Below are 23,187 nucleotides of genomic sequence, written 5' to 3'. Positions count from 1 at the left end.
CATTTATATCTTATTTTTCAATTCATATAATACTCGAAAGTCACAAAAGCAGTTTGTTCTAAAAGTATTTAGATATTTTATTGAGCCTGCCTCTTCTGATTATTTTGAATTATGTTAAAGACACGTTCTTGATGAATTTCCTTTTTACTAACCTATGAAACTCTCTTTAATTTTTACTTTCTAACATCTACTCCATACAAAGATTCATGGTAGTGTAGTGTGTACCCTACTCTGAGTCTGAAACTTGTCCTACCTTGTCACATGTTTAAACCAGTTAAATAATATGGCAGTTTCTGCTCACCTGCGTTTACACGTGTGCCTGCATGTGCATGCACAGGTCCCTGCATGGTGCACACACTTATGTACGTGTACACACAGTGAGTTGGATGCCAGTACTTCTATGTATATCTATTGGGCTGCTTTGATTTGTATAAAGTTAATGTTATTTAGAGGCCAAAGAGTAGAAAATCTTACCATCATTGGTTTTATTTTAATGCTGATAAGAATTTAGTATTGGAACCATGTTGAAACTGCCATCAGTAAAATGACTTATGTCCCCCTGACTGAAAAAAGAAAAAAAAAAAAGTTTGAAAAGAGCATTTGCTGAACACACTGATTAAAGAGCTCAATATCCTATTATTTTCACATGATTTTTCCAAATGCAATAAACAATCTGTATTTTTAACAATTCTTAGAAGAAAATACCTATCTGGCATACTCAGGGAAAGTGTGTCCAGAATATGTTATATGAATTTCTTGATGGTTTAGATAAAAACTTTTTTTCTTATTAAAACGATGCTGACAGATTGGCATTGTCTGGGCCAGAAACGTCTGTGAAATTAAGCTTATTGAGACCACCCTTGTCATATTATTTTTAGCTATTTGTGTTAATTCAAGCGTTGTATCTGCAAGCAGATCAAGTGTCAGTCCATTGTACATGGTTGGGACTTACTATTGAAATTCATCCATGTTACCGATAAGAGCAAATCTACCTAACACCAAGAAAGATGAATACTCTAATTATTTAATTTAATATAAGTGAACATACTTATAAAGAAGAGAAAAGATAAGTTTTGTTATGATAAGTAAAGGTTTCTGTTGTGAATAGGATGGAATTTAGGCTGCAAGATGAAATGTTTGCAGAATTTAGGCAGAATGAGTCATAGTAACACCAATACTCTTGATAACATGGGAAAAGAGATAAATTTATTGCAATGCATTGATTGTTTTGTTTGTGGTATAACTTTTATGTTCTTTTGAGACTTTTTTTTCCTTTTACATAAGCCCATGTAATAGTTACAAATAAAACAAAATAAGCGTGTAGCAGACAGATACTCAACAGAGCTTGACAAGACAATTATAAATCAAGGGGTTTGGTAGGAAAAATGTTTGTTCAGAATGTTAGTTGACTATAAGGTTGGTAGCCTTCTATGTTCAGAGTTATATGTTCTAATTTATTTCAGATCTATAGATGCATCAGGTTGATAAATGTCTACCTGTCAATAGATTAGACAGATACTTAAGTAAAGCCTGAGAGAAGTCAGTGATAGTCTCGTATGATTCAGTACACAATGGTAGAACAATAGCTTGCCTTAGCAATTATAAACATTCCAGTGACACTATAAAGCAGATAGCTTTTTCTAGTGATTTTTTTAAGTCAGAATATCCGTCGTATCATATATATCATATCATGTCCAAATAACTAGCTCATTTTTCTTAGCAGTTGCCTCATTAATTACATCACAGTGCTCCCTTCTGTTGCGTTTGGTAAATGTGTGCTAGGTATACTGTATTTGGGGCGCAATATTCCTAACGGCTGCATGGTGTAATTTGGATATCTAATGAAAATAATTTATCTTACTTTTTTAAAAAAAATGTATCAATGTTTTTGACAAGGATGAACTTTAAAAATATAATTAGAACTTAATGTTCTTTAAATATTTTAGGAAATGAAACTTCTTCCTTCCTATGGATTAATGCTGTTATAGCTGGCCCTATTACATTTCTGGGTTTCCAGCTTTTTATTATTATTACTCTCTTCAAAATCTCTGCTCAGCAGTGCCCCTCACTTCACTGTTTCAAGTTTACTACAAAGAGTAACTCTATTCCCACATGGAATTCTTACACCTTTGTTCTATCAAGCTGCCTGTATCTTCTCATACTTCTGGTTTTCTCTCTTTTAGAGTAAGAAGTTGTTCCTTGGCCTCACTAATTGGGAGGTGGTGGAGGCAGAGTAGCAGGGTGGCAGGGAGGTGAAGGAAATGCTTATTTCTGCCTCTGTCTCTAATTGTACTGCCAATTTATGTTTTCCTAAGTAAATGGCTCTGATATACTCATCTGTGAAATGGAATTATTTTATGTACCATACAATCTGTTGTAAGAATTAAATTAGGTCAAGTTTTTAAAGTGTCTGGCATAATGTGTGCTGGCACATAATAATTGCATAATAAGTGTTGTGTCCTATACTCCTAGTTACCCAGATAGCATGCTTTGTAGTCGTTTCTTATTTCTCACTTCTCCACTCACTGCATCTAATTAGTCTATTCTCCCTCTACAGAAAAGCTAAGTAGTTAGGAGTACAGGCTCAGGAGACAGAATTGTTTTTGAAATCTGTCTCCAACATTCATTAGCTGCGCCTCAGACAATTCACTGAACCGTCTCTCTTAAATCTCCCATTTCTCTTCTGTAAAATAGTAATAATAATAGTAACTTACTCAAAGTGTGGTTTTGAGAATCCTATTCACTTAACTGAATGTGGGTCAGTGTGTGTGTGTTTCTGCCTATGTATAAAATGAATGAATGATGCAGAGCAGATGTTTGGCACCATTTTTGGTGCAGCGTTCAGTAAGTGTATTATACATTGTTATTGTCATTATTACTCTCCATTCCTATTGGCAGTTCAGGCTTTGTGTCCTCGTACCTGGGTGCTTGCTCTATACCAAGTCACCACGATAGTCTCACAACCTACCATCCATCTAATACTCTTGGCAGTTACATTATTTTTTAAGTGTTTTAAGTATATTTTAAGTCTTTAAAGCTGTTCATTATCTAGCAGATATGATGCAAATTACTTACCTTGACCTTTCAGGACTTCCACAAGTTGACTTCACACTACCTTCCAGCATTATTTCCTAGTTTGTCACATAGGGCTACTTCTAGGGTGGACGCAAGGAACGTATCATAACGAATAATAGTATCTGGCACATACGTGAAAGTTTTTAATTTCTTCTTGTTTCTGTTTTCTCCCTTTTCTCTCTTCTTGTAATATATCCTGCATTCCAGTCAAACTTGCTCTCCCTCTACATAACATATCCTTTCCTAAGATTTAATTCTCTTTGTTTTTATTTATTCAGTAGATATTTATTGATTATATTCTGTGTCATGCATTGTTTGGCATCCAGGACACAAATGTTTAGGGCATCTTACAGAAGAGTATTCTAGAAAGAAAGAACAATATATTAAAGATACTAAGGCCTCCAGCTGAAAAGTATGTGAGAGCAAGGGCCATGTCTATTTCGTCCTACTCTTGTATTTCTCACTCTAAGAATAGAGCTGTGCACATATCAGAATTCTCATAATTGTTTGAGAATACAATTTGAGAGAGATGAAACAGGCAAAAAGGTAGAGAAGACATGAGACAGTTTAGCATGTTTGATAATTGTATGTGCTTTTATTATATTTTATAACTGTATGGCTAGAGAATATATTGTATAATTCACGTGTGAGGAGTGGGAGATAATGTTAGACAGAAATGCAGAGGCCAGAATCTGAAGAATATTATTCATTATGCTAGAAATTTAGACTCTGTTATGTAGCTTTGGAGAGCTTCTGAGGGTAGGAATGTCACATGCTACAATTTTATTTCAGAAAGTACCCTTTTAACAGTGTAGCAAGAAGAATTAGAAGTCAGATTGAGGTATGGATATGAATGTGAACCTAGTGAAATAGCACAGCAAAGAAAAAAGGGGGCCTGAATTTAAAATGGGAGTGAAGAAATTTAAGGCATATTTATGTAAAATCAACAGGACTCTGTAACTAATTGAATTTGGAAAATATGGAAGAGTGAGAAGAAAGGGTGCTCTCTGACTTCTGCCCAGCCTTGATGGCCCAGCTGATTTGTAACCTAGTCCAATTTTGTCGGTCTCACTACTGATTGAAATACATATGTTTTTTCACTCCTTGTAAAATGTTATATATGTTTTTCTTATATTGCTGATTTCTTTTTACTAGGAATTATTTGTGTGCATGTCTAATTCCCTCACCAAACTGGAAGGACCATCACTTAATATCTCAAGAGGTATTACCTCTTAGGACCTTATCTGTACAGAATGTTCGGTAAATATACAGATTATTAATTAATGCCATATATTTTAATTTACCTCCTGAAAAAAAATCCAGAAGGTTAAGTATATGCCTGAGACATTTTAGTATTTCAAAATGAAACCTGTTGCAAATAGGTGAAGTTTTCCAAAATCCTTTCAAAAACACTTCAATTCTAAATATTCAAAATTAGTAATTGCCAGAAAAGGAAATATTCATAGGAAGAAATTTTTCAGTGAAATCAGGCTATATTGTTTCCAAATTCAGATGAGAACTTACTATTAAAAGTCTTGCACAGATTGGAAATGACTAATCAACATTAGGAAAATGAAATTGAAAGATCTGCCCTCGTGCTGTTCATGGCTAAAAATGTTTTCATGTCCAATTTTAACAGTGTTGTTCCAGTGTGAAAATTTCGATGATTAGAACTGTGGATTGGGGAAAATAAATCATTTAACTATCTAGTCTGTACAGGATGATCTTGGGTAAATCCCTTGATTTCTGTCAGTTCCTCCTTCAGAGAGCAGCCTTAGCTGGGTCTTAAAGGATGTCATATCTGAGAGGTATAAAAGTAGTGCTAAGTATACTCCAGAAAGAGAGCAGTATATGTTAATGGAATTAAATTGGATTATTTCTGTGGGTCCTTCTAGCTCTAACTACCCATGGGTCTATGATTTTAAGTATTTTAATTCTTTGCTTTTAGTTTCAAGGTCAATTTGAAAACTGTAACCTGTCAAGAGGTCAGTCATCACCAGTTGCTATTATACATAATGGGTGGATATTTATCTGAGGCCACATATACAACATAATTGTCTTTGGAATTGAAGCCAACAGATTTATCGCCATAAAGTCATAAAACAATTTAGAATGGTAGGGCAGTGATTGTTTTCAACTGTGTTGGAGGCTTAAGGTGCAAAGTTCCCACATATATATTTGTTTTCGTTAAGAAAAAAAAAAAAACTTTTTCAAAGAATGATTGGTTATTTCAGTGTGATTATATACTTTCAGTGGAGGAATATTATGAGATGAAGTAGAAAGAACATAGGATTTATATTTTAGTATTAGCTCTGCCTTCAACTAGCTACCTTTTTGGGCCTCGGTCTCCTCATAAGTAAAATGAGGACGTGGAATAAATAGTGTGTTATGTCCCTCGAAGCTCTGAAATTCTGCATCTGAACCCTGTTCATTATCAGATTCACAGCTGTAGCTCAACTATGCAAATGTGACTCATCATGGTACAAGGTAGAACCTAACCATTTCTATATTTAGAAGACCATGGGGATAAAATGTCAATTAGCTGTATTTGATTAAAAGAGCTACCTAAAATAAGAAATGTTCATTTTCTTATTTCAAATGTAAAGGATTCTGATCAACAAATAAGAACATGGTGCATTAGAGTTACATAATACTATTAATATCAGATCATCATTAATGTTCTGAAAAAGTTCTTTTCATTAATGAAACAACTTGTAATATTAGGAATATATTGATGTTAAATGACTCCTAAAAGTTGGATATCCTGTGACTATTTTATGTGGTCTTATGATAATGAGTCTTGTATCTTGAGGAGTATTTCTAAATTCATATGCACAATAGAGTATTGCTATCTTTATCATAGTTACCTTGGGAAGCTGAGCTCTGTTTTCATATCACATCACTAAATATTTACTAAGCATCTACTACTGTGCACTGATGCTGTTAAGGTGGAGGCAGAGTTGGAGAATTGTAGTTATGAATCTTCCCTCAAATGTATATTTTTTCTTTAAGTCAAATTTGATTCTGAACCCCTGTGCTGAGAAGCCATCAATCTCAGTCAGTCCCCTTACCCCACATGAGCTATGCAGAGGCCCTGAGGTATTACTCATCTCATACCACCCTTAGTTCGCCCTGAGATGCCTTTTGTTGTAATAAAGGCCCTCTAGGACCAAAAGTTCTGCTTCTGTGCCAAAGAGGGGTATGGAAATCTCTGGTAGCACTGGGAACCCTGTGTTGAGGGTCCACCCTCCTTCAGTTCCTCATACAGACAGCTGCTTTGAGATCTTATCATCTGTCAGTCATTTCATTAGTTCTGTACCTTCTTGGAATCTATTCATCATTCCCATCTCTCTTCCACCCAATTTCAGTGAGATCTATCTCTCTTTTCCTTAAAGACACTAACCTACCCAGGGTAACTAGCATTCTTTCTGAGCTTTTTTTTTTTTTCTTTAATATTAACTGATAGAAAAGTGTTTGTCTCCAGATGATAGGAAAGATACTTTTTTTCTTTGTGTCATGCAAAAATCCTCAAGGAACATACATTCTAAAGCTCTAAATATCTAGGCTCCTGCTTGAAATAGAAGGAGGGAGGAAAGAAAGAAAAAAAGAGAGAAACACACATATCTCGAGTTGTCCTGCTACACAAAGATTAAGACGTGGTTTCTGAGAGCCTCAATTCCAGTGGGAATGAGTAGTCTATAAAAAAACTGAAGTTTTCTTGTATAATTTTTGTAAAGCTATTTCTGCCATGATTCTTTCTATGCCATCCATTTTTTTATTTCTTTCTTTTGCTTGCTCCTCCCTTCTTCTCTTTTTATTTCTTTCAGAAAAGGCACAAAATTTAGAGTTGGTGACACATGGTTTAGAGTTCTCTTTCCCTCACTTGCTAGTAATAGGATCTTAATCAAGTCACCTTATCTCTCTGCACCTGAGTTTTGTACTTGCAAAAATGGGGATGATGCCACTTGTCCATACTTACAGAACTTTTGTTAGACCAAGTACGAAAAACGTAAATGCTCGATAAACTATAAGGTATTGGGCTAATATAAACTTTGTTGATTTAATGCAGAAGAGAGCCAGGTATATCTGTATTCATTCAGTTCATGCATTTGCCACTTATTAGCTTAGTGTAATTTTTGTTTCTGTATATGTATAAATCTGATAACACCTACTTTGTGGTTATAAGGAAGAAATAAGATAATTTTTTATATATCTCTGTGAAGTAAATGGGTACATTTTATCCCCTTTTCTTAGATGAAACAGTTGAGGCTCAGAGAGTTAAAATAATTTGGTCAGGATTGTACAGGTGAGAAGTGACATTGTCAGAATAAATTCTTGGTATCAAATATGGGTTTCATGTTTTAGATAAATTGTATCAGGTAATTTTAAAGAGAGAGTTCCGTGTATGTTTGGAACATAACATATACATATGAATACACACACATACATGCAGATGAGACCCATAGAAGCATTGTTTTGTGACACTCAGATTTATTTGTTCTTGTGCATTTGTTCAGTCTTATTTTATCGTCAGCTTGTACAAATTTAAAAATGTGGTCTTATATCAAGTTAATGACCCAGGAAAAGGGAGAGACTAATTGGCTCCCTTTTCAGTTGTAGTGCTGGTTGATTCACAAGGTCTACATTGATGAGCAATGTATATTAGAATTTTCAAAATTCTAGTTGATGGCTTCAATAACCTATTGAGCTAGGACATATGATGGGGTTCACTTGTAGTTTTATAAATCCCATGTCTCCCACTTTGCTTTGTGTTACACTTGACTGGTAATAATTTTTTTTTTTTTTTTCCTATGGAAACTTCCTTGATTGTCAGTACATCTCCAAGGGCATAATCATGATATATTAAAAAATAATCATGTAAATTATAATCATCATCTAACATTTTCCAGAATATTTTTAATGATGAGGTTTTTTCTTTTTAATTATTGATTGGGACTTTCCTGGCTTGGGATAAGGTAATCATATGCAAATTGTTTTATTTGCTATACTCTTAGTTTAAGTGTAGGATTATAGCAAGACTTGATATTGGGGCATAACAAGAAAGTAATTTATACTTTTGCCTTGGAGAAGTTCTTTGTTTAAATTATGCTAAACCCCTAGCAATTTTAAAACTGAGGTATGGTAAGGTGGGAGATTTTTACCTATTCATAGATAACATAAAATAAGTATACAGACTGAGAAAGGAAATTATTCGATCTTGAGATTATAAGTATGTACTCCTAATAACCATGCAAGTAATATGAATGGGGGCCTGGGTGGCTCAGTCGGTTAAGTGTCTGACTCAATCTCAGCTCAGGTTGTGATCTGGGGGTCATGAGTTCGAGCCTCACGATGGGCTACTTAAAAAGAAAAATAATAAGAAATTCAAGTGTTGTTTTAACATTATCATTTATAGTGTTGAAAAGAGTGTATAGCCATGTCTTTTGTGCCGACAATGACAGAAGTGCAAGTTTGAGTTGTATTAACATACATGTTAAAAAGCAGTGCTTGCATGTTTTCAGCACATTTACATCTCTCTCATAATTTATATCCCTCCTCTTTTCAGTTTTGATCAGAAGATTTCCTCCATGTTATTCTTCAAATAGCAGGCTAACTTTTTTGAGGACTTGATCAGAGGATGGGACTCAGCATGGTAGCTGGTAGCAAAAAATCAAAGCATACTTGTGTCTTGTTTCTGACCACTCTCCTGGAAATAAGTTGTAGCCTTCAGGGCAGGGAAATGTTCAAATCCATTTCAGGGATTTGTCTTCTTGTACAATGTACACATTAACTTTAAAAAAGTTGTATGTTTAAATATTGTTAATAGTTTGCTCTATGGTATATGTTATTTTTCATAGTATTCAGTATTATTGGAATGATTATTTTTATTTTCATAAAGCCAGTGAAACTTATTGAAAGGACACATTAATCTACACTGAGAGTGTGTTTACTTCCAAATCAACCACAATCAATTAACTTTTTCACAAGTATGTTTCTAATGGTCCAGGTCTGGTTTCTTGCTCGACTGAGACCTATTTTCTTTATAGTGTGGCCCAATAAAAGAGCCAAGAAGTAGATTCAAATCCAATTAGCTTTACTGTTTCCCTAGAATGATCTAGACATGAAAAATAGCCACCTCTGTACATCATAACCTGTTGTCCTGGCAAAATTATTACTGGCAGATATTATACTCTCAAAAGTGTCTTGGTTTATATGAGTAATTATATGTCACCTTACTAATTAGGTAGGTATTGATGGTATCTTCTTTTCTTCTGACTTTCTTTTTCTTTTCAAAGCCTGGGAAATCTAAAAACGCTGGAATTTTAAGTGTCTTTCCCAAAGATAGATAGCTACTTTGTGACAAACCTAGAATTTACCCTAGTTGTTTTGACTTAAGCCTTGAGCCTTTTCCAGTTTAGATTTTTAAGGATTTGTTCTGTGACTATTTATTGTTAGGTATATTCATTCTTTTTCCCTCTCTCTCTCTCCCTCTCTCTCTCTCCTTCTTTCTTTGTATTCTTGAATATCTTCATGTGTCATATAAAGCATTTAGAGAAATCGAGATAAAGTGAGCCATACTAATTATAAGCTATCTCCAAATAATGAGAAATTGTTGGAAATACTATCATCAGCCAGGTGCTGGAAAGCATTAAAAAAGCTAGCAGCATAACGCTGTGGCCAGTTTGACCTTTGGAGGAAAATGTAAATTTGTCTTGAATTGGCCAGCCTGTGCCAGAGATTATCATTTTACTGATACTCTGACCATTTCTTTCAGGCTGGTCACTCATAATTGATCCAGGTCTCATGTATAACAAATTGAACTCTAGGCAAACAATTTTAATTGTTTTTCCAATTGCTATCAGCTCTGAAAATCAATACGTGCTTCTAGAAATTAAGGTAGCTAGCAAGAATGTTTTGTTCATGCTAGGTAGTAATTTTCTTTTTTTGTGTTGGCTAGACTTTTCTAGATATGACATTTGGTTCAGGAGGACATACAAGAGCCATTCTACAGAAGGAGTGCGATATTACTCTGTATGCCTTAGACAGAGACCCAACAGCTTATGCAATAGCTGAACAGCTTTCAGAATTGTATCCGTAAGTAATTCTCTTGTATAGTTATTGAATTTTGGTGCTGCGTTTTATAGAGCTTGGTTTACCATTTTGGAATTTGTTCTCCCTTGTATGTTGTTATACTTCACTCTGTTAATATTTTCTCCCTTTTTCCCCCTGAAAGAATTAATGTAAATATTGTTTTTAGTACCACTTAAAAAATGATATTACTGCCTTTATCCTTTCTGAATCATAAAAATAAATACAAAAATGACTTAGGGCTAAAATTTGAAGGTGGGTTGAAATCCATCCATGAGTAATATTTTGACAATAGTTTAAAAAATAATTTTTAAAGAATTTATGAGTTACAGTTTCCAAGAATTTACTGAAGCAATTAAGTATGTGAGAATTCTGCAGAATTCATTAGTTCACATACATCAATGTAATGCAGTTCTTGTCTCTGAATTCTTTTTGAAATTCACAAGTAAGTTTAGAGCAATCTATCCCTCAGTCAAGAATTAGGTGAGCTTTCACTGTGGAGCTTTTTAAAAATATAAAATACTGTCTTCATGAGTTGTTAAATCATCTTCCTTTAGAGAAAATTTTGGATTAGTGAATTATGTTATGTTACTTAAAAGTTACCATTCTGAAAAAGGAAAATGTCTTGGAGCTAAGTTGACTACCTACAAATATGTAAAGGGCTATTTTCAGGAATAAGGAATTGTTCTCTCCTGCTTCAGCGACTGAAACCAAGAAAATAGATGAGAATTTTAGAGGCAGATTTTGACTTGATGTAAGCGAGAGTTTTTTGCTAGTTGTAACTGTCCAATAGTGAAAAGGTCTGTTTGGTGAAGTAGCAAAATTATGACCATTGAAAAGTTTAATCACAGACTAAGGATAGGAAGTTGAATTACTAATCTAGAATAGTCTTTTTCAACCTCCCAGGTCCCAAACACCTTGCAAATCTATCAGTGTGATTAATTCTCCCAATAAAAATTAACTAAATACACCTAGGTTTTTGTTTGCAACATCAGAGGGTTCAGTAGGAATGCCTGAAATCCATTTGACCCCAGGTTATTCTAAGAAAAATACGAGGATATGGTATAATGATGTGATAACTTTTTTTTTTTTTTTTAAACCTGTCTCTTGTCATTCTGCAATGTAACTAAGATGCATCTTCTTTAAGAAGCTCTTGTACTACTAGGGCATTCATGTTTGTGAAACATCTTAGGAGTTCATGTCATTATGACCTGAGTGTTCATAGAATGAGTATAAGTCTCCATTATATTTCACTGTCATAGAAAAACTGGATTTTCTTAGATGATATTATTTCTAAAGGCAATGAGTTCCAGTTCAGTTTTTCCAAGGTCTCTTATTCCTTCAAATAGACTCCTTTTCTCAGAAGGAACTTAAAATTTTATCAATTTTATCAGGTGTAATTTGTTATCTAACAGGAATCTTGAGACAGTATTCTCTCTTCAGTTTAGAGTTGTAGAAACCATGAGCTTAGGTTAAATGATTTGCTAAAAGGCATATATGACTAAATAGAGATAAAGCTGGGACATGTATTCTCCCCATCACCTAATAATAGTATTTTTTTAATTGAAGTGTAGGTGACATACTATGTTTTATAGTTTCAGGTGTACACAACATTTCTACACATTACTCAATGCTTATCATGGTTAAGTATAGTCAACATCTATCACAATACAGCATTATTACAATATTATTGACTCTATTCCCTACGCTGTACTTTTCATCTCTATCGCTTATTTATTTTATAACTGAAAGTTTGTACCTCTTAGTCCCCTTCACTGACTTCACCCGTCCTCCCACCCATCTTTCCTCTGGCAACCACTAGTTTGTTCTTTGTTTTTAAGAGTGTTTTTGTTTGTTCATTTTTTTTTTTTTAACTTTCAGATTCCTCACATAAATGAAATCATATATTTGTCTTTATTTGTCTCACTTATTCCACTCGGCATTAATACCCTCTGGTTCCATCCATGTTGTCACAAATGGCAAGATTTCATTCTTTTTTATGGCTGAGTAATATTTCATTGTATGTATATCTTTATTCATCTATCAGTGGACACTTGGGTTGCTTCCATATCTTTGCTATTGTAAATAATGCAGTAAACATAGAGGTGCATATATCTTTTGAAATTAGTTTTTGTTCTGAGTAAATACTCAGCCATGGAATTACTAGATTGTATGGTATTTCTATTTTTAATTTTTTGAGGAACTGCATACTGTTTTCCACAGTGGTTGCACCAATTTACATTCCCACCAAGAGTACAGGAGCATTCTCTTTCTCCACATCCTCCCCAACACTTATTATTTTTTGTCATTTTGATACTAGCCGTTCTGACTTCTGTGAGGTGATATCTCATTGTGGTTTTGATTTCCATTTCTCTGATGATTAGTGATGTTGAACATCTTTTCATGTGTCTGTTAGCCCTCTGTATGTCTTCTGTAGAAAAATATCTTTTCAGGTCTTCTGCCCATTTTTAAATTGGATTGTTTGGTTTTTTGGTGTTGAGTTTTATAAGTACTTTATGTATTTTGGATATTAACCGCTTATTGGATATATCATTTGCAAATGTCTTCTCTCATTCAGGAGGTTGCCTTTTTGTTTTGTTGGTGAATTCCTTTGCTGGCAAAAGCTTTTAGTTCTTATCTCTTTGATGCAGTCCCAATAGTTTATTTTTGCTTTTGTTTCCCTTGCCTGAGGAGATATATCCATAATAAATATGTTGCTAAGGTGAATGTCTAAGAGATTCCTGCCTTTGTTTTCTTTTAGGAGGCTTATGGTTTTAGGTCTCACATTTAGGTCTTTAATCCACTTTGAATTTATTTTTGTGGGTAGTGGTCCAGTTTCATTTTTGGCACACAGCTGTCCAGTTTTCCCAACACCATTTATTGAAAAGACTGTCTTTCCCTCATGGTGTATTTCTTACCTCCTATGTGATAGATAATTGACCAGATAATCATGGGTTTATTTCTGGAGTCTCTGTTCTGTTCCAGTGAGCTATATGTGTCTATTTTTGTGCCAGTACCATACTCTTTTTATTACTGTAGCTTTGTACTATATCTTGAAATATGAGATGATGATTCCTTTGGTTTTGTTCTTCTTTTTCAAGCCTAATAACCTCATTTTATTAAGTTTTATACTACCTTGACTCAAATCTTATTGAAACTTTTTTAGTTCATCGGTAAGATAATTTGCCAAGTATAATAAATTAGTTAAGGAACAATAGAATAATCAAAATAAGGCAAGAAGAAGGAATTAATATGGATAAAAACCAGAATCAAAGAAACTGAAAAGAAGAAAGAATAAAGAAGTTCCAAGTGATCATTCTTTGAAAATAGCAAAATTCCTTTACAGCCTGATTATTAAGGGAAAAAAAAAATGATCAAAAACATAAGATTGAAGAGGACACCAGCTATAGACACAAGATAAGTTAATCATAAGATAATACAACCATAAATCTGTGGTAACATGTGAAACCTCAATGAAATGAATGATGTCTTAGGAAATATAAATTATTAAAATTGACTGAATAATTATAGAACTTTAATAGGCCATTACCAGAAAAGAGATAAGAATGGTAATTAGAGTACATAGAACAATGCACCATGACTAGATTTGTAATTGTTACCTAGCTTTTAAAAAATAGGGAAGAGCGGGGCGCCTGGGTGGCTCAGTCGTTAAGCGTCTGCCTTCCGCTCAGGTCATGATCCCAGGGTCCTGGGATCAAGCCCCGCATTGGGCTCCCTGCTCGGCGAGAAGCCTGCTTCTCCCTCTCCCACTCCCCCTGCCTGTGTTCCCTCTCTCGCTGTGTCTCTCTCTGTCAAATAAATAAATAAAATCTTTAAAAAAAAATAAAAAAAATAAAAAATAGGGAAAAGCATTGTCTTTTATGCTATTCTTGATCATGGTAAGTATGTAAAGCTTTTTCAGTTCACTTTATATTGAATCTAGCATAGTTTTATACTTAATCCTGCTAGAAGTAGTATAAAAGAAAAAAAAAGTCTAACCTCACTGAAGAATATAAATGCAAAATTCAAAAGGAAATACTAGCGTATCTAATTCATGTATCATTTAGTTAAAAGAATAATACCTATGGCCTAATTAAAAGAATAATACCTAATAATACCTAAAGAATACAGAGATGCCTCCAGGTCAGACAGCCAATCAATGACAGATTGATAAGCATGACTATAATCAGCTAGCTATTCTTATTAAAATCTCTATGTTAGGGGCGCCTGGGTGGCTCAGTTGGTTGGGTGACTGCCTTCGGCTCAGGTCATGATCTCAGGGTCCTGGGATCGAGCCCCGCATCGGGCTCCCTGCTCTGCGGGAAGCCTGCTTCTCCCTCTCCCATTCCCCCTGCTTGTGTTCCCTCTCTCGCTGTCTCTCTCTCTGTCAAATGAATAAATAAAATCTTTAAAAAAAAAAAAAAATCTCTATGTTAAACAGGAATATAAGTAAACTACTTAAATGTAAAATATCCTATTATCGAAGGACAAACAAATAAAAAATTATTTTCCCAAAAGGTGAAATACTATAACAATTTAAGTCAAAATCAGGATGTAAATATGGATTAGCTTCTATAAATATTACAATCAGTATTTTTGGAAGTTCTGGCATATAGAAGTAAGAAACTAGTTAAAATATTCTTCTTGTGATGATTTGACCAAAAGACTTGTAGAATTAATAAGATGATACAATAAGATGGTTAGATAGAAATTTAAAAAATATACTCAAGTAAATACTTGAAAAGGGAAATACGAGAAAAAATCCATTCTCAAAAAAGTACCTAACACTATATAGAATATTTAGTAGTAAATTTAACACGAAAGGCACAGTTTCAAATTAAAAAAAATAAAACTTTATAATTTTATTAAAGGACATACAAGATCAAACAGAAGAGAAAACATTTGTTTTGGTGTAGTACAAATTAATATTATAAAAAAAGGTCAATTCTCAAATTTAATGTACTTCCAGGAATTATCTTAATTGATTTAACTTTAACTGATGTATGCTTGTTCTTTAATTTATATAATATGATGTTAAGTATATATGGCTGGAGGAGTGACAAGATCTTTTGGGGGAAATAAAAAAGTGAGGGGAAACTTGCCTTACCGGATGTCAGATCATACTGTAAAATCACTATAATTATATCAGTATAATACTGGCACGAGAAAAGTAGATTAGTGGAAGACAGAATCCAGATACAGATTCAACAATATAATAGATACATACTATACTATAAAATAATTTAATGGAAGGTGAAGATATTTCAATTCTTTGAGAAAATAATGCATTCTTAAATAAATGGTGTTGGTACAATGCTCATTGAACTTGAAGAACATAAAATGGACCCCTATTTTCAGTCATTCAAAAATAACTTCCAGATAGAGTAAAAATATATGAAAAATTGAAAAAAAATTTTATAAGAAAATTGAAGGGATTATATAGAAAATCTAAGTGTAAGAAAGTTTCTTAATCAAGACTACAAATCACAAATATATAAAATTAAATATTAGAAATATCTAATATTTTATAAAATTTTAGAAGTATATGGCAAGAATAATATGGTATATTTTCCAAACAGTTAATTTGGAAAAAGAAATATTAGTAACATAGGGAATAGGAACAGGATTGACATTCTAGGGAAGGAAAATACTGTGTTCCTCTACCCTCCTAAGTTCTCAGCTGGAGCAGATGCACAAGAGAAAATGCATACACATTTATTTAAGTTTTACATGACATAGAAGCCTCCATAAGGAAGTGAAGACCCTAAGACATGGTTACACTTGATTATTTCTATATTAGGTTTGATGAAGAGTGGAAAGTTATGGAAAAGTACGATAGGACAAATGTTATGAGCTAAATGTAGTAAACTGCGGGAAACTTAGCAAGCCCCATTCATTCAAATTCTTCTTCCCTTCATCTTGAGAGATAACAAGGCTTCTTTCCTCTGCATATAGGAGGGCATCTCTCACATTGGGTCTGATGACCTGCTTCAGGAGAAGCTCAGCAAGTTCTTCCTTTATGTGCTGTTTCTCAAATTCCTTCAGTTTAAAATATTCAATAGCCCAAGGTGCTGTATTTTGAGGTAGCATGACTGGAACCCCATCAATATTTATCATGTAGGAAGATTTCTTCCAAAATTGATAACACAACAAAATCCAATTTGGAAAATGAGCAAAAGGTATGGAAGGGTCATTTGTAGAAGATTAAGGTATGAAAAGATGCTCAACATCAATAGCAGTGATGAGGGAAATGAAATGAAAATAATAATGGTTAATGCTTTACATTTATCAGACTGGAGAGACAGAATAATTTTGAAAGTGAAGATATGGGGAAAAGGATATTCATCCATTTCTCATGAGCATCTTTTACTATTGAGAAAATACATAACATGCTTAGTATCTATCTCATCTAAGTAAAAGAATCAATATCTAAGGAAGCATATCTTTAGAGTTATCATAGACTTTGTATATGCATTGTTTGTATATATAATCATTGAGAACTTGAGAAAGAAGGAATTAGTTGTGGAGGGAAGTATGGAGAAAGGGAAAACTGCTGAAAAAAGACAAGCCCAGAGATTGTACATCTCTGCATAATATGGAAAGAAAATGCCAAGCAGTGCTGTACATTATTTATGAATACCTACATATGTAGTTGTAGTATAAGAATATACATGAGATAGAAAAACACAAATTTGGCCTAGGGATTATTTCTGGGGATGATGGATGGATGGATGGATGGTTGGTTGGAAGAATGGACAGATTGGATGATTATCTTCTTAAAAATACATGTGTAATTACAACTTGTAGTAAGGTGCACAATAAAGGAAACATTTTGTCATTTCAGTATGTCTTTTGAGGAAATATACTAATTTCTTTCTTTCATTTATTTATTTTGCTGTTGTCAAAGAGGAGCTTATGCTTCTGAAAAATTCCGTGTTCTTGACTCTCAAAATGAAGTCAAAAATAGAAACTAACATTTTCATAGAAAACTAAGAAATTCATAGGAAGCTGAATTTTACACTAACCCATTTTAGGTCTTTCAAAAAAGATGGCATGTTGTTTGAAAACTGAAACTTTCCCCTGTTGCCTCTGAAGACTGTAAGAGAGAAAACACATTTAAATTGGAGCAGTACTTTTGCCACAGTGGAAGATGGATGTTGGAAGACAGTTTTTTAAAAAATATTTTTTTTCTAAATTCGGGAATAAAATGTGCTCCCTATACTGAGTTTGGAGAATATAAACATATATAAGGAAAAAAATAAAAATCATAATTGATTCTATCATTTGACTATGATTTTAAGATTATAAAAAATATAAAACTATTATTTTCAACAGTTTATAAAAGTAGAGAGCTCTTTGGAATAAATTTATAATATACAGAAAAATATAAAGAAAAAAATTAAACTTATAATTCCATCACCTTTATCAATAGTGATGATTTTGTGTTATTTCATTCCATCTTCTTAATTATCAATATTTCATTATATGTACTATTTCTTGTTTGTACTTTCTTGGATATTTTTGCTTTTTATACTTCTAAAGTGTTAGAATATATTGGTCAAGTTTAAACATTTTGATCAGTTATATTAATATAATTAATTTAGAAAGAATTGACATATTTATTCTGCATCCCAATCCAGAAGCATGATACATTTTTTCATTTATTACAGTATTTTGTGTTTCTTATTAATATTTTCTTTTTTCTTTCCTTTTTAAAAAAATATTTATTTATCTCAGAGAGAGGGAGAGAATGAGGACACATGTGCAAGCTGGGGGAAGGGCAGAGGGAAAGGGAGAGAATGAATCCCCAAGCAGACTCCCTGCTAGGAGCGGAGCTCAACGCTGGGCTCTATCCCAGCACTCTGAGATCATGACCTGAGCTGAAATCAAGAGTTGGATGCTTAACCGACTGAGCCACCCAGGCACCCCTTAATATATTTTCTTGATTAAAATGATAAAATACAGAAAAGCCTGAGACGAAAATTAAAATAACACTTAATCCCAGCACCAGTGTTGTTTGGTATATTTCTTTCCTAATCATTTTGGTTATATATGTTTATGCATTCAATATGCATAAGTATATATTTTATAAATTTTGATTATACTTATACATTATCAGGTATATTAATACATGCAGATTAATATATATAATTACTTCTTTTTTATTATCACATTCATATTTCATTAAATTGTCTTAAGAATAATTTTGTTGGTTGTGGAGTATTTCCTTCATGTAATTATTACTTAATTTACAAGAATTCTAACTCTACTATTGTCTTATCCATGTCCATATTACTGCTATTTTAAATCTTTCTATGCTATATTATTTTAGATGCCTTTCTGTAAACAACGAATACCAGATGTATTTTCTGTAAACAAATCTGAGTATGTTTTCTGTAAAAGGATAATTAATTCAGGATATGCTTGCACTCTTTCTATGTCACCTTGTTTAATATTTTTCTATTTTTGTGGTTTATTGAAATTTTCTTTGGCTTTTAAAATTTATTTTGTCCCTGCATACTTACTTAATTTCCCTTTTCTCTACCAATTTTGATGACATACCTTTTATTTTTTCATTTACTACTAGCTGATGTTAGTGTTTGTTTTTTTTTTAAGATTTTATTTATTTGAGAGAGAGAGAGTGAGAGAGAGAGAGAGAGAGCATGAGTCAGGGGGAGGGGCAAAGGGAGAGGAAAAAAGACTCCTCGGCTCCATCCCAGGACCCTGAGATCATGATCGGAGCTGAAGGCAGATGCTTAACTAACTGAGCTACCCAAGGGACCCTGATATTAGTGTTTTTTTTAAGATTAAACGTATTTAAACAATTTTTTTTTGTTAAGTATACAGAAGAAAATAATATTCCCATTTTTATTTTACTTTTTTTTCCTATCCCACTGCTTGTCTTTTAAAGTATTATCTTGAATTTATTCATTAATATCTACTGTGGTAATTATTAGTTAACATTTGTACTGTTTGGCGTCATATCTAAAATAATTATTTATACTTCAATCCGTTTAATTCATTTCATTGCACTCCACTAGCCTGTTTTTTTTTTTAAGATTTATTGATCTATTTGAGAGAGGAAAAGAGAGAGTATGCGTATATGTGTGCACAAGTGGGGGGAGGGGCAGAGGGAAAGAATATCCAAGCAGACTTCTGATGAGCTGGTAACCCCCCAAGGGGGCTTGATCTCAGGGCCCATGAGATCAGGACCTGAGTTGAAACTAAGAGTCCAGCACTTAATAGACTGAGCCACCCGGGCACCCCACCACTAGCCGTTTTATACAACAAGTCCTATTTTGAGTTCATGTAGGCTCCTATCTCAGTCAAGTGATTACATCTTTAAGTAGTTTTGCTAGAAATATGAAAAGGGGAAACATCTCTGCCTTTGTCTACAGAGACTGTGTTATTCATGCTTTCATACATGGGTAATAGTTTGATTTAGTATAGCATTTTGGGCATTTTATGGGTATTATTCTTTTTCTTCTGACATGTAGTGTTGTGGAGAAGTCTGAGGTCAACCCAGTTTCTTTTTTCCCCTCTGAGGTAGTGTTTCTCATTCTCCCCACCAGGCTAGATGCTTACTAGAAATATTTCTTGACTATTATTGATATTCACAAATTTCCACTAAGAGATATTACTAATTGGTCTCTTTTCATTAATTTTCTGTGTACTCTGAACAGTTTTGGCCTGTGGATCAGATCTTTTCTCTACGAAGGAGTTATTGTGTTAGTTAGACCCCACTTTTTTTCCACTTTCTAACCTTTGAGCACTTCTTATTTGTTGGTTGGAGTTGTATTATCTGTCTGCATGACCTTAATCTCCTCTCAGTGTTTTCTGCTACTTTTCCTTTGCCTCAGTAATCTAGGAAATCTCCTCACGGTTATTCTCTGTTACAGATTTGGGTTTCTACAGTGTTGATTGTGATTTTAATTGACTCTTGTTCAAGTTTTAATTCAGGTGTTAAGAAATTATCCTTCCCTGTAACCATATTTAATTGGTTGATCTCATCTTTTCTGCCAATTCCTTTTTATTTCCTCTCATTTTGTCATCTCATTTTTATGTCTTATTTAATAGCCAGCAGACTTTTATTGAAATTTATGGAATCCAATTCTGTTTTTTGTAATAAATCTTTTTCTTTTTTTAAAGATTTTATTTGTTTATTCGACAGAGGGAGGCACAGAGAGAGAGGGAACACAAGCAGGGGGAGTGGTAGAGGGAGAAGCAGGCTCTCTGTGGAGCAAGCAGCCCGATGCAGAGCCTGATGCGGAGCTCGATCCCAGGACCCTGGGATCATGACCTGAGCCGAAGGCAGATGCTTAACGACTGAGCCACCAAGGCGCCCCGTAACAAATCTTTCAAAAGTATGCTTTTGGTCTTTATCTTGAGTACAGAGTTTTCCTTTTCTCTTCCAGGATCTTTTCACAGGCCCCATCTTGGTCATGTATTTATGTGTGTAGTTTTTACTGTTTGCATAGGGTTTTTTTTTTGACCTGCTCATTATTCCATTATGTGGAGCTAGAATCTTCACTTTAGATTTTAAGCTAGAAAATTACTTGAGGTACGTGGTCTTACTACAAATACTTAAACATTTTGCAGTCCTTTCCTAGGATCTGCCAATAGGAAGAGGATTCTATTTTCTTATTCTTACTGGAGAACACAGTTCATAAAAGCTACTGCTCCCATAATCTATTATTTCTGTGGGTTTTCCAGTCTTCCCATTCTAGAGAGATTCTTCATATCCAGGGTACCTTTTGACAGAACCTATTCATTTCTGCCCTTGATATTATTACATTATATGAATTGTAATCCCTAAATAGGTGTAATAATAAAGGTATTTGTGCCTGGATATGAAGAAGTGGCAGGGTAAAATGGTCCGATTAGCCTCAGAGTATTCCTGTCTACACAGTTTAAATAATCCCTTCAGGGGCTTTTTTGTGTTTCCAAGGCAATGGGTATGAATGGAACATTCTTAACTTTTTAACTGAGTGTTTCCACTGCCTTGAATCAGACTCTAGTCTTACCTTTGGTAAGAAGAGAGATTTTTCCTGAATTCTGCTCCATTTTTGAGGAACATTTTTAGTTAATACTAATTTGAACATCCATTGTTTTGTTTGCTTTCAGAGAAGATTAAATAGGTATCAATAGCTGGCCTTCATTTTTTGAATTAAAGTTTGTTCCATGGTCATTAAATGGAGCGTTACAGGGATGCCTGGGTGGCTCAGTTGGTTAAGCATCCAACTCTCGGTTTCGGCTCAGGTCATGATCTTGGGGTCGTGGAATCAAGCCCCGTGTAGGGTTCAGTGCTTAGCGTGGAGTCTGCTTGAGATTCTGTCTCCCTCTCTCCCTTCTGCTCATGCTTTCTCTCTCTCTCTCAAATAAAGATCTTTTAAAAAATTGGGTGAGTTGCAAGTATATTTACTTGTATGACATGATCTATTCTAAATTACCCATACTATTTCTTCTAAGTTGTATAGTCTGTTCTGTGGCACTTGAAGTTTACCATTTATCTTTTCTTCCTTTTAAGTCACCATTTCTTATTTTTGGTTAAATTCACACAGGAAACCAGTGCAAAGGCAAAGGGCAAAGGCAAATCTAGACCTCATGGCTTCGGGCTTGCTGCTTGTGTTCGTTCTTTCTACCACTCTGCAATATAGAAGAATATACTAAAAGTAATTTAGTCATATCCTCTAGCAGAGCCAATATTCATACCTGGGCATTTTGTCTGCAGGGCCAGTGTAAAAATCTTGTAAAGGAATACACTATCTTAAACAGCCCTATCCACCTAAGATTTAGAGTTAGATACGAGACACAGCTGTTATTAATCTTACTAACTATAGGAGGTCAGTTCTGCTATGCACCGTCAAAGTGAAAGAATTTTTATAAATATAAACAAGCATAAAAAAAGCAACTTGGAAAAATTAACTAGACCATTTTGAACTATTGCTGATGGTCTGTCACTATTTTCACTATTTTTGGCAGTATAATCATTACTAAAATGAGATCTTATATTTGCCCTACTGAGTACTATTAAATATAACTTTAGCCCAAGGGATATCTGCCTTACAGAATGAAGGCATTTGGGGATGTGAAAGTATGTGATTTTCTGGTATACTAAACATTTAGTTCCAAAGCTTGTGAAAACATGTATTGTACATAGTAGTTTTGGAGCAGTCTGGCTGTTCTCGTGGTTCCAGGGGGGAATGATGACATAGTCCATGCCTTCACAGAGCTCATGATGTAAACGGAAAATAGATAGGAAAAGATAATTTCACTGTTATTTAATTGCAGTTGCGATTATGGCCAAGAATGACTACAGTATGTTCTAGGAGCAGTATGTTCTAGTCTAGTCTAGAATATCTAGAAACCTACCTGAGTACGTGAATTTAAGACAGGACTTGAAGGATGAGTGACTGTTAGCCAGGTGAAGAGGGAGTGATGATGGAGCAAGAGTGAGCATTTGTAGTAGAAAGAACAGAATATTCAAAGATCTTTAGTGGGAAAGAGAATGTCAGTGAAGGGACTATAAAATGAACAGTGTGAATGGATGAGAGAGAGGTGGAGTGGATAGAGAGGTAAACTAGAGCCAGATCATACAACGCCTTGTTAAGGATTTTGGACTTAAAGAGTGATGGGAAGGTACCAACGTGCTGAAACAGGAAACTGACATGATCACATTTGCATTTTTAACAGATTATTCTGCCTGAAAAATATGGGTAAAATCAGAAAAGAATTAGTGAGAACAGTTAAAAGGCTAGGAATTTCCACTCTATATGAAAGCTGGTAGTGGCTGGGCCTTGAAGATTTCCTTTCTCTGATCATCTTATTAGAAATTGTACTTTGCTCTGATGGTCCGTGGCTTCCCATTTTAATGGGATTCTAAGAGATTAAAAGACTTCATTCCAAGGTAAAATTATGTCGCATGCTTATAGGTGAAATTTAAGTTAATATTGTGATATTAAATTTTAAAAGAGTGTTCAGGAATTCCCACTCATCTGACTTGGCCAATATAGGGTAGAAGAC

At 34.1% G+C, this 23,187-nt stretch overlaps 1 protein-coding gene across 5 annotated transcripts in view; it reads left to right on the top strand.

Annotated features, from left to right (window-relative positions):
- METTL15 (methyltransferase 15, mitochondrial 12S rRNA N4-cytidine) overlaps window positions 1-23,187 on the top strand; it is a 191,469-nt gene that overhangs the window by 74,985 nt on the left and 93,297 nt on the right. For all 5 annotated transcript variants that reach the window (XM_036109505.2, XM_036109502.2, XM_036109503.2 and 2 more), the window contains exon 3: window positions 10,034-10,170. In XM_036109505.2, coding sequence (XP_035965398.1) covers window positions 10,034-10,170 — 137 coding nt within the window. The remainder of the gene's footprint in view (window positions 1-10,033; window positions 10,171-23,187) is intronic.

The sequence above is a fragment of the Halichoerus grypus genome, chromosome 11, assembly GCF_964656455.1.
Source record: "Halichoerus grypus chromosome 11, mHalGry1.hap1.1, whole genome shotgun sequence".
NCBI classification, from domain to species: Eukaryota; Metazoa; Chordata; class Mammalia; order Carnivora; family Phocidae; genus Halichoerus; species Halichoerus grypus.
The sequence above is the reverse complement of the archived record's forward strand: the minus strand, read 5'-3'. Positions and strand labels throughout refer to the sequence as shown.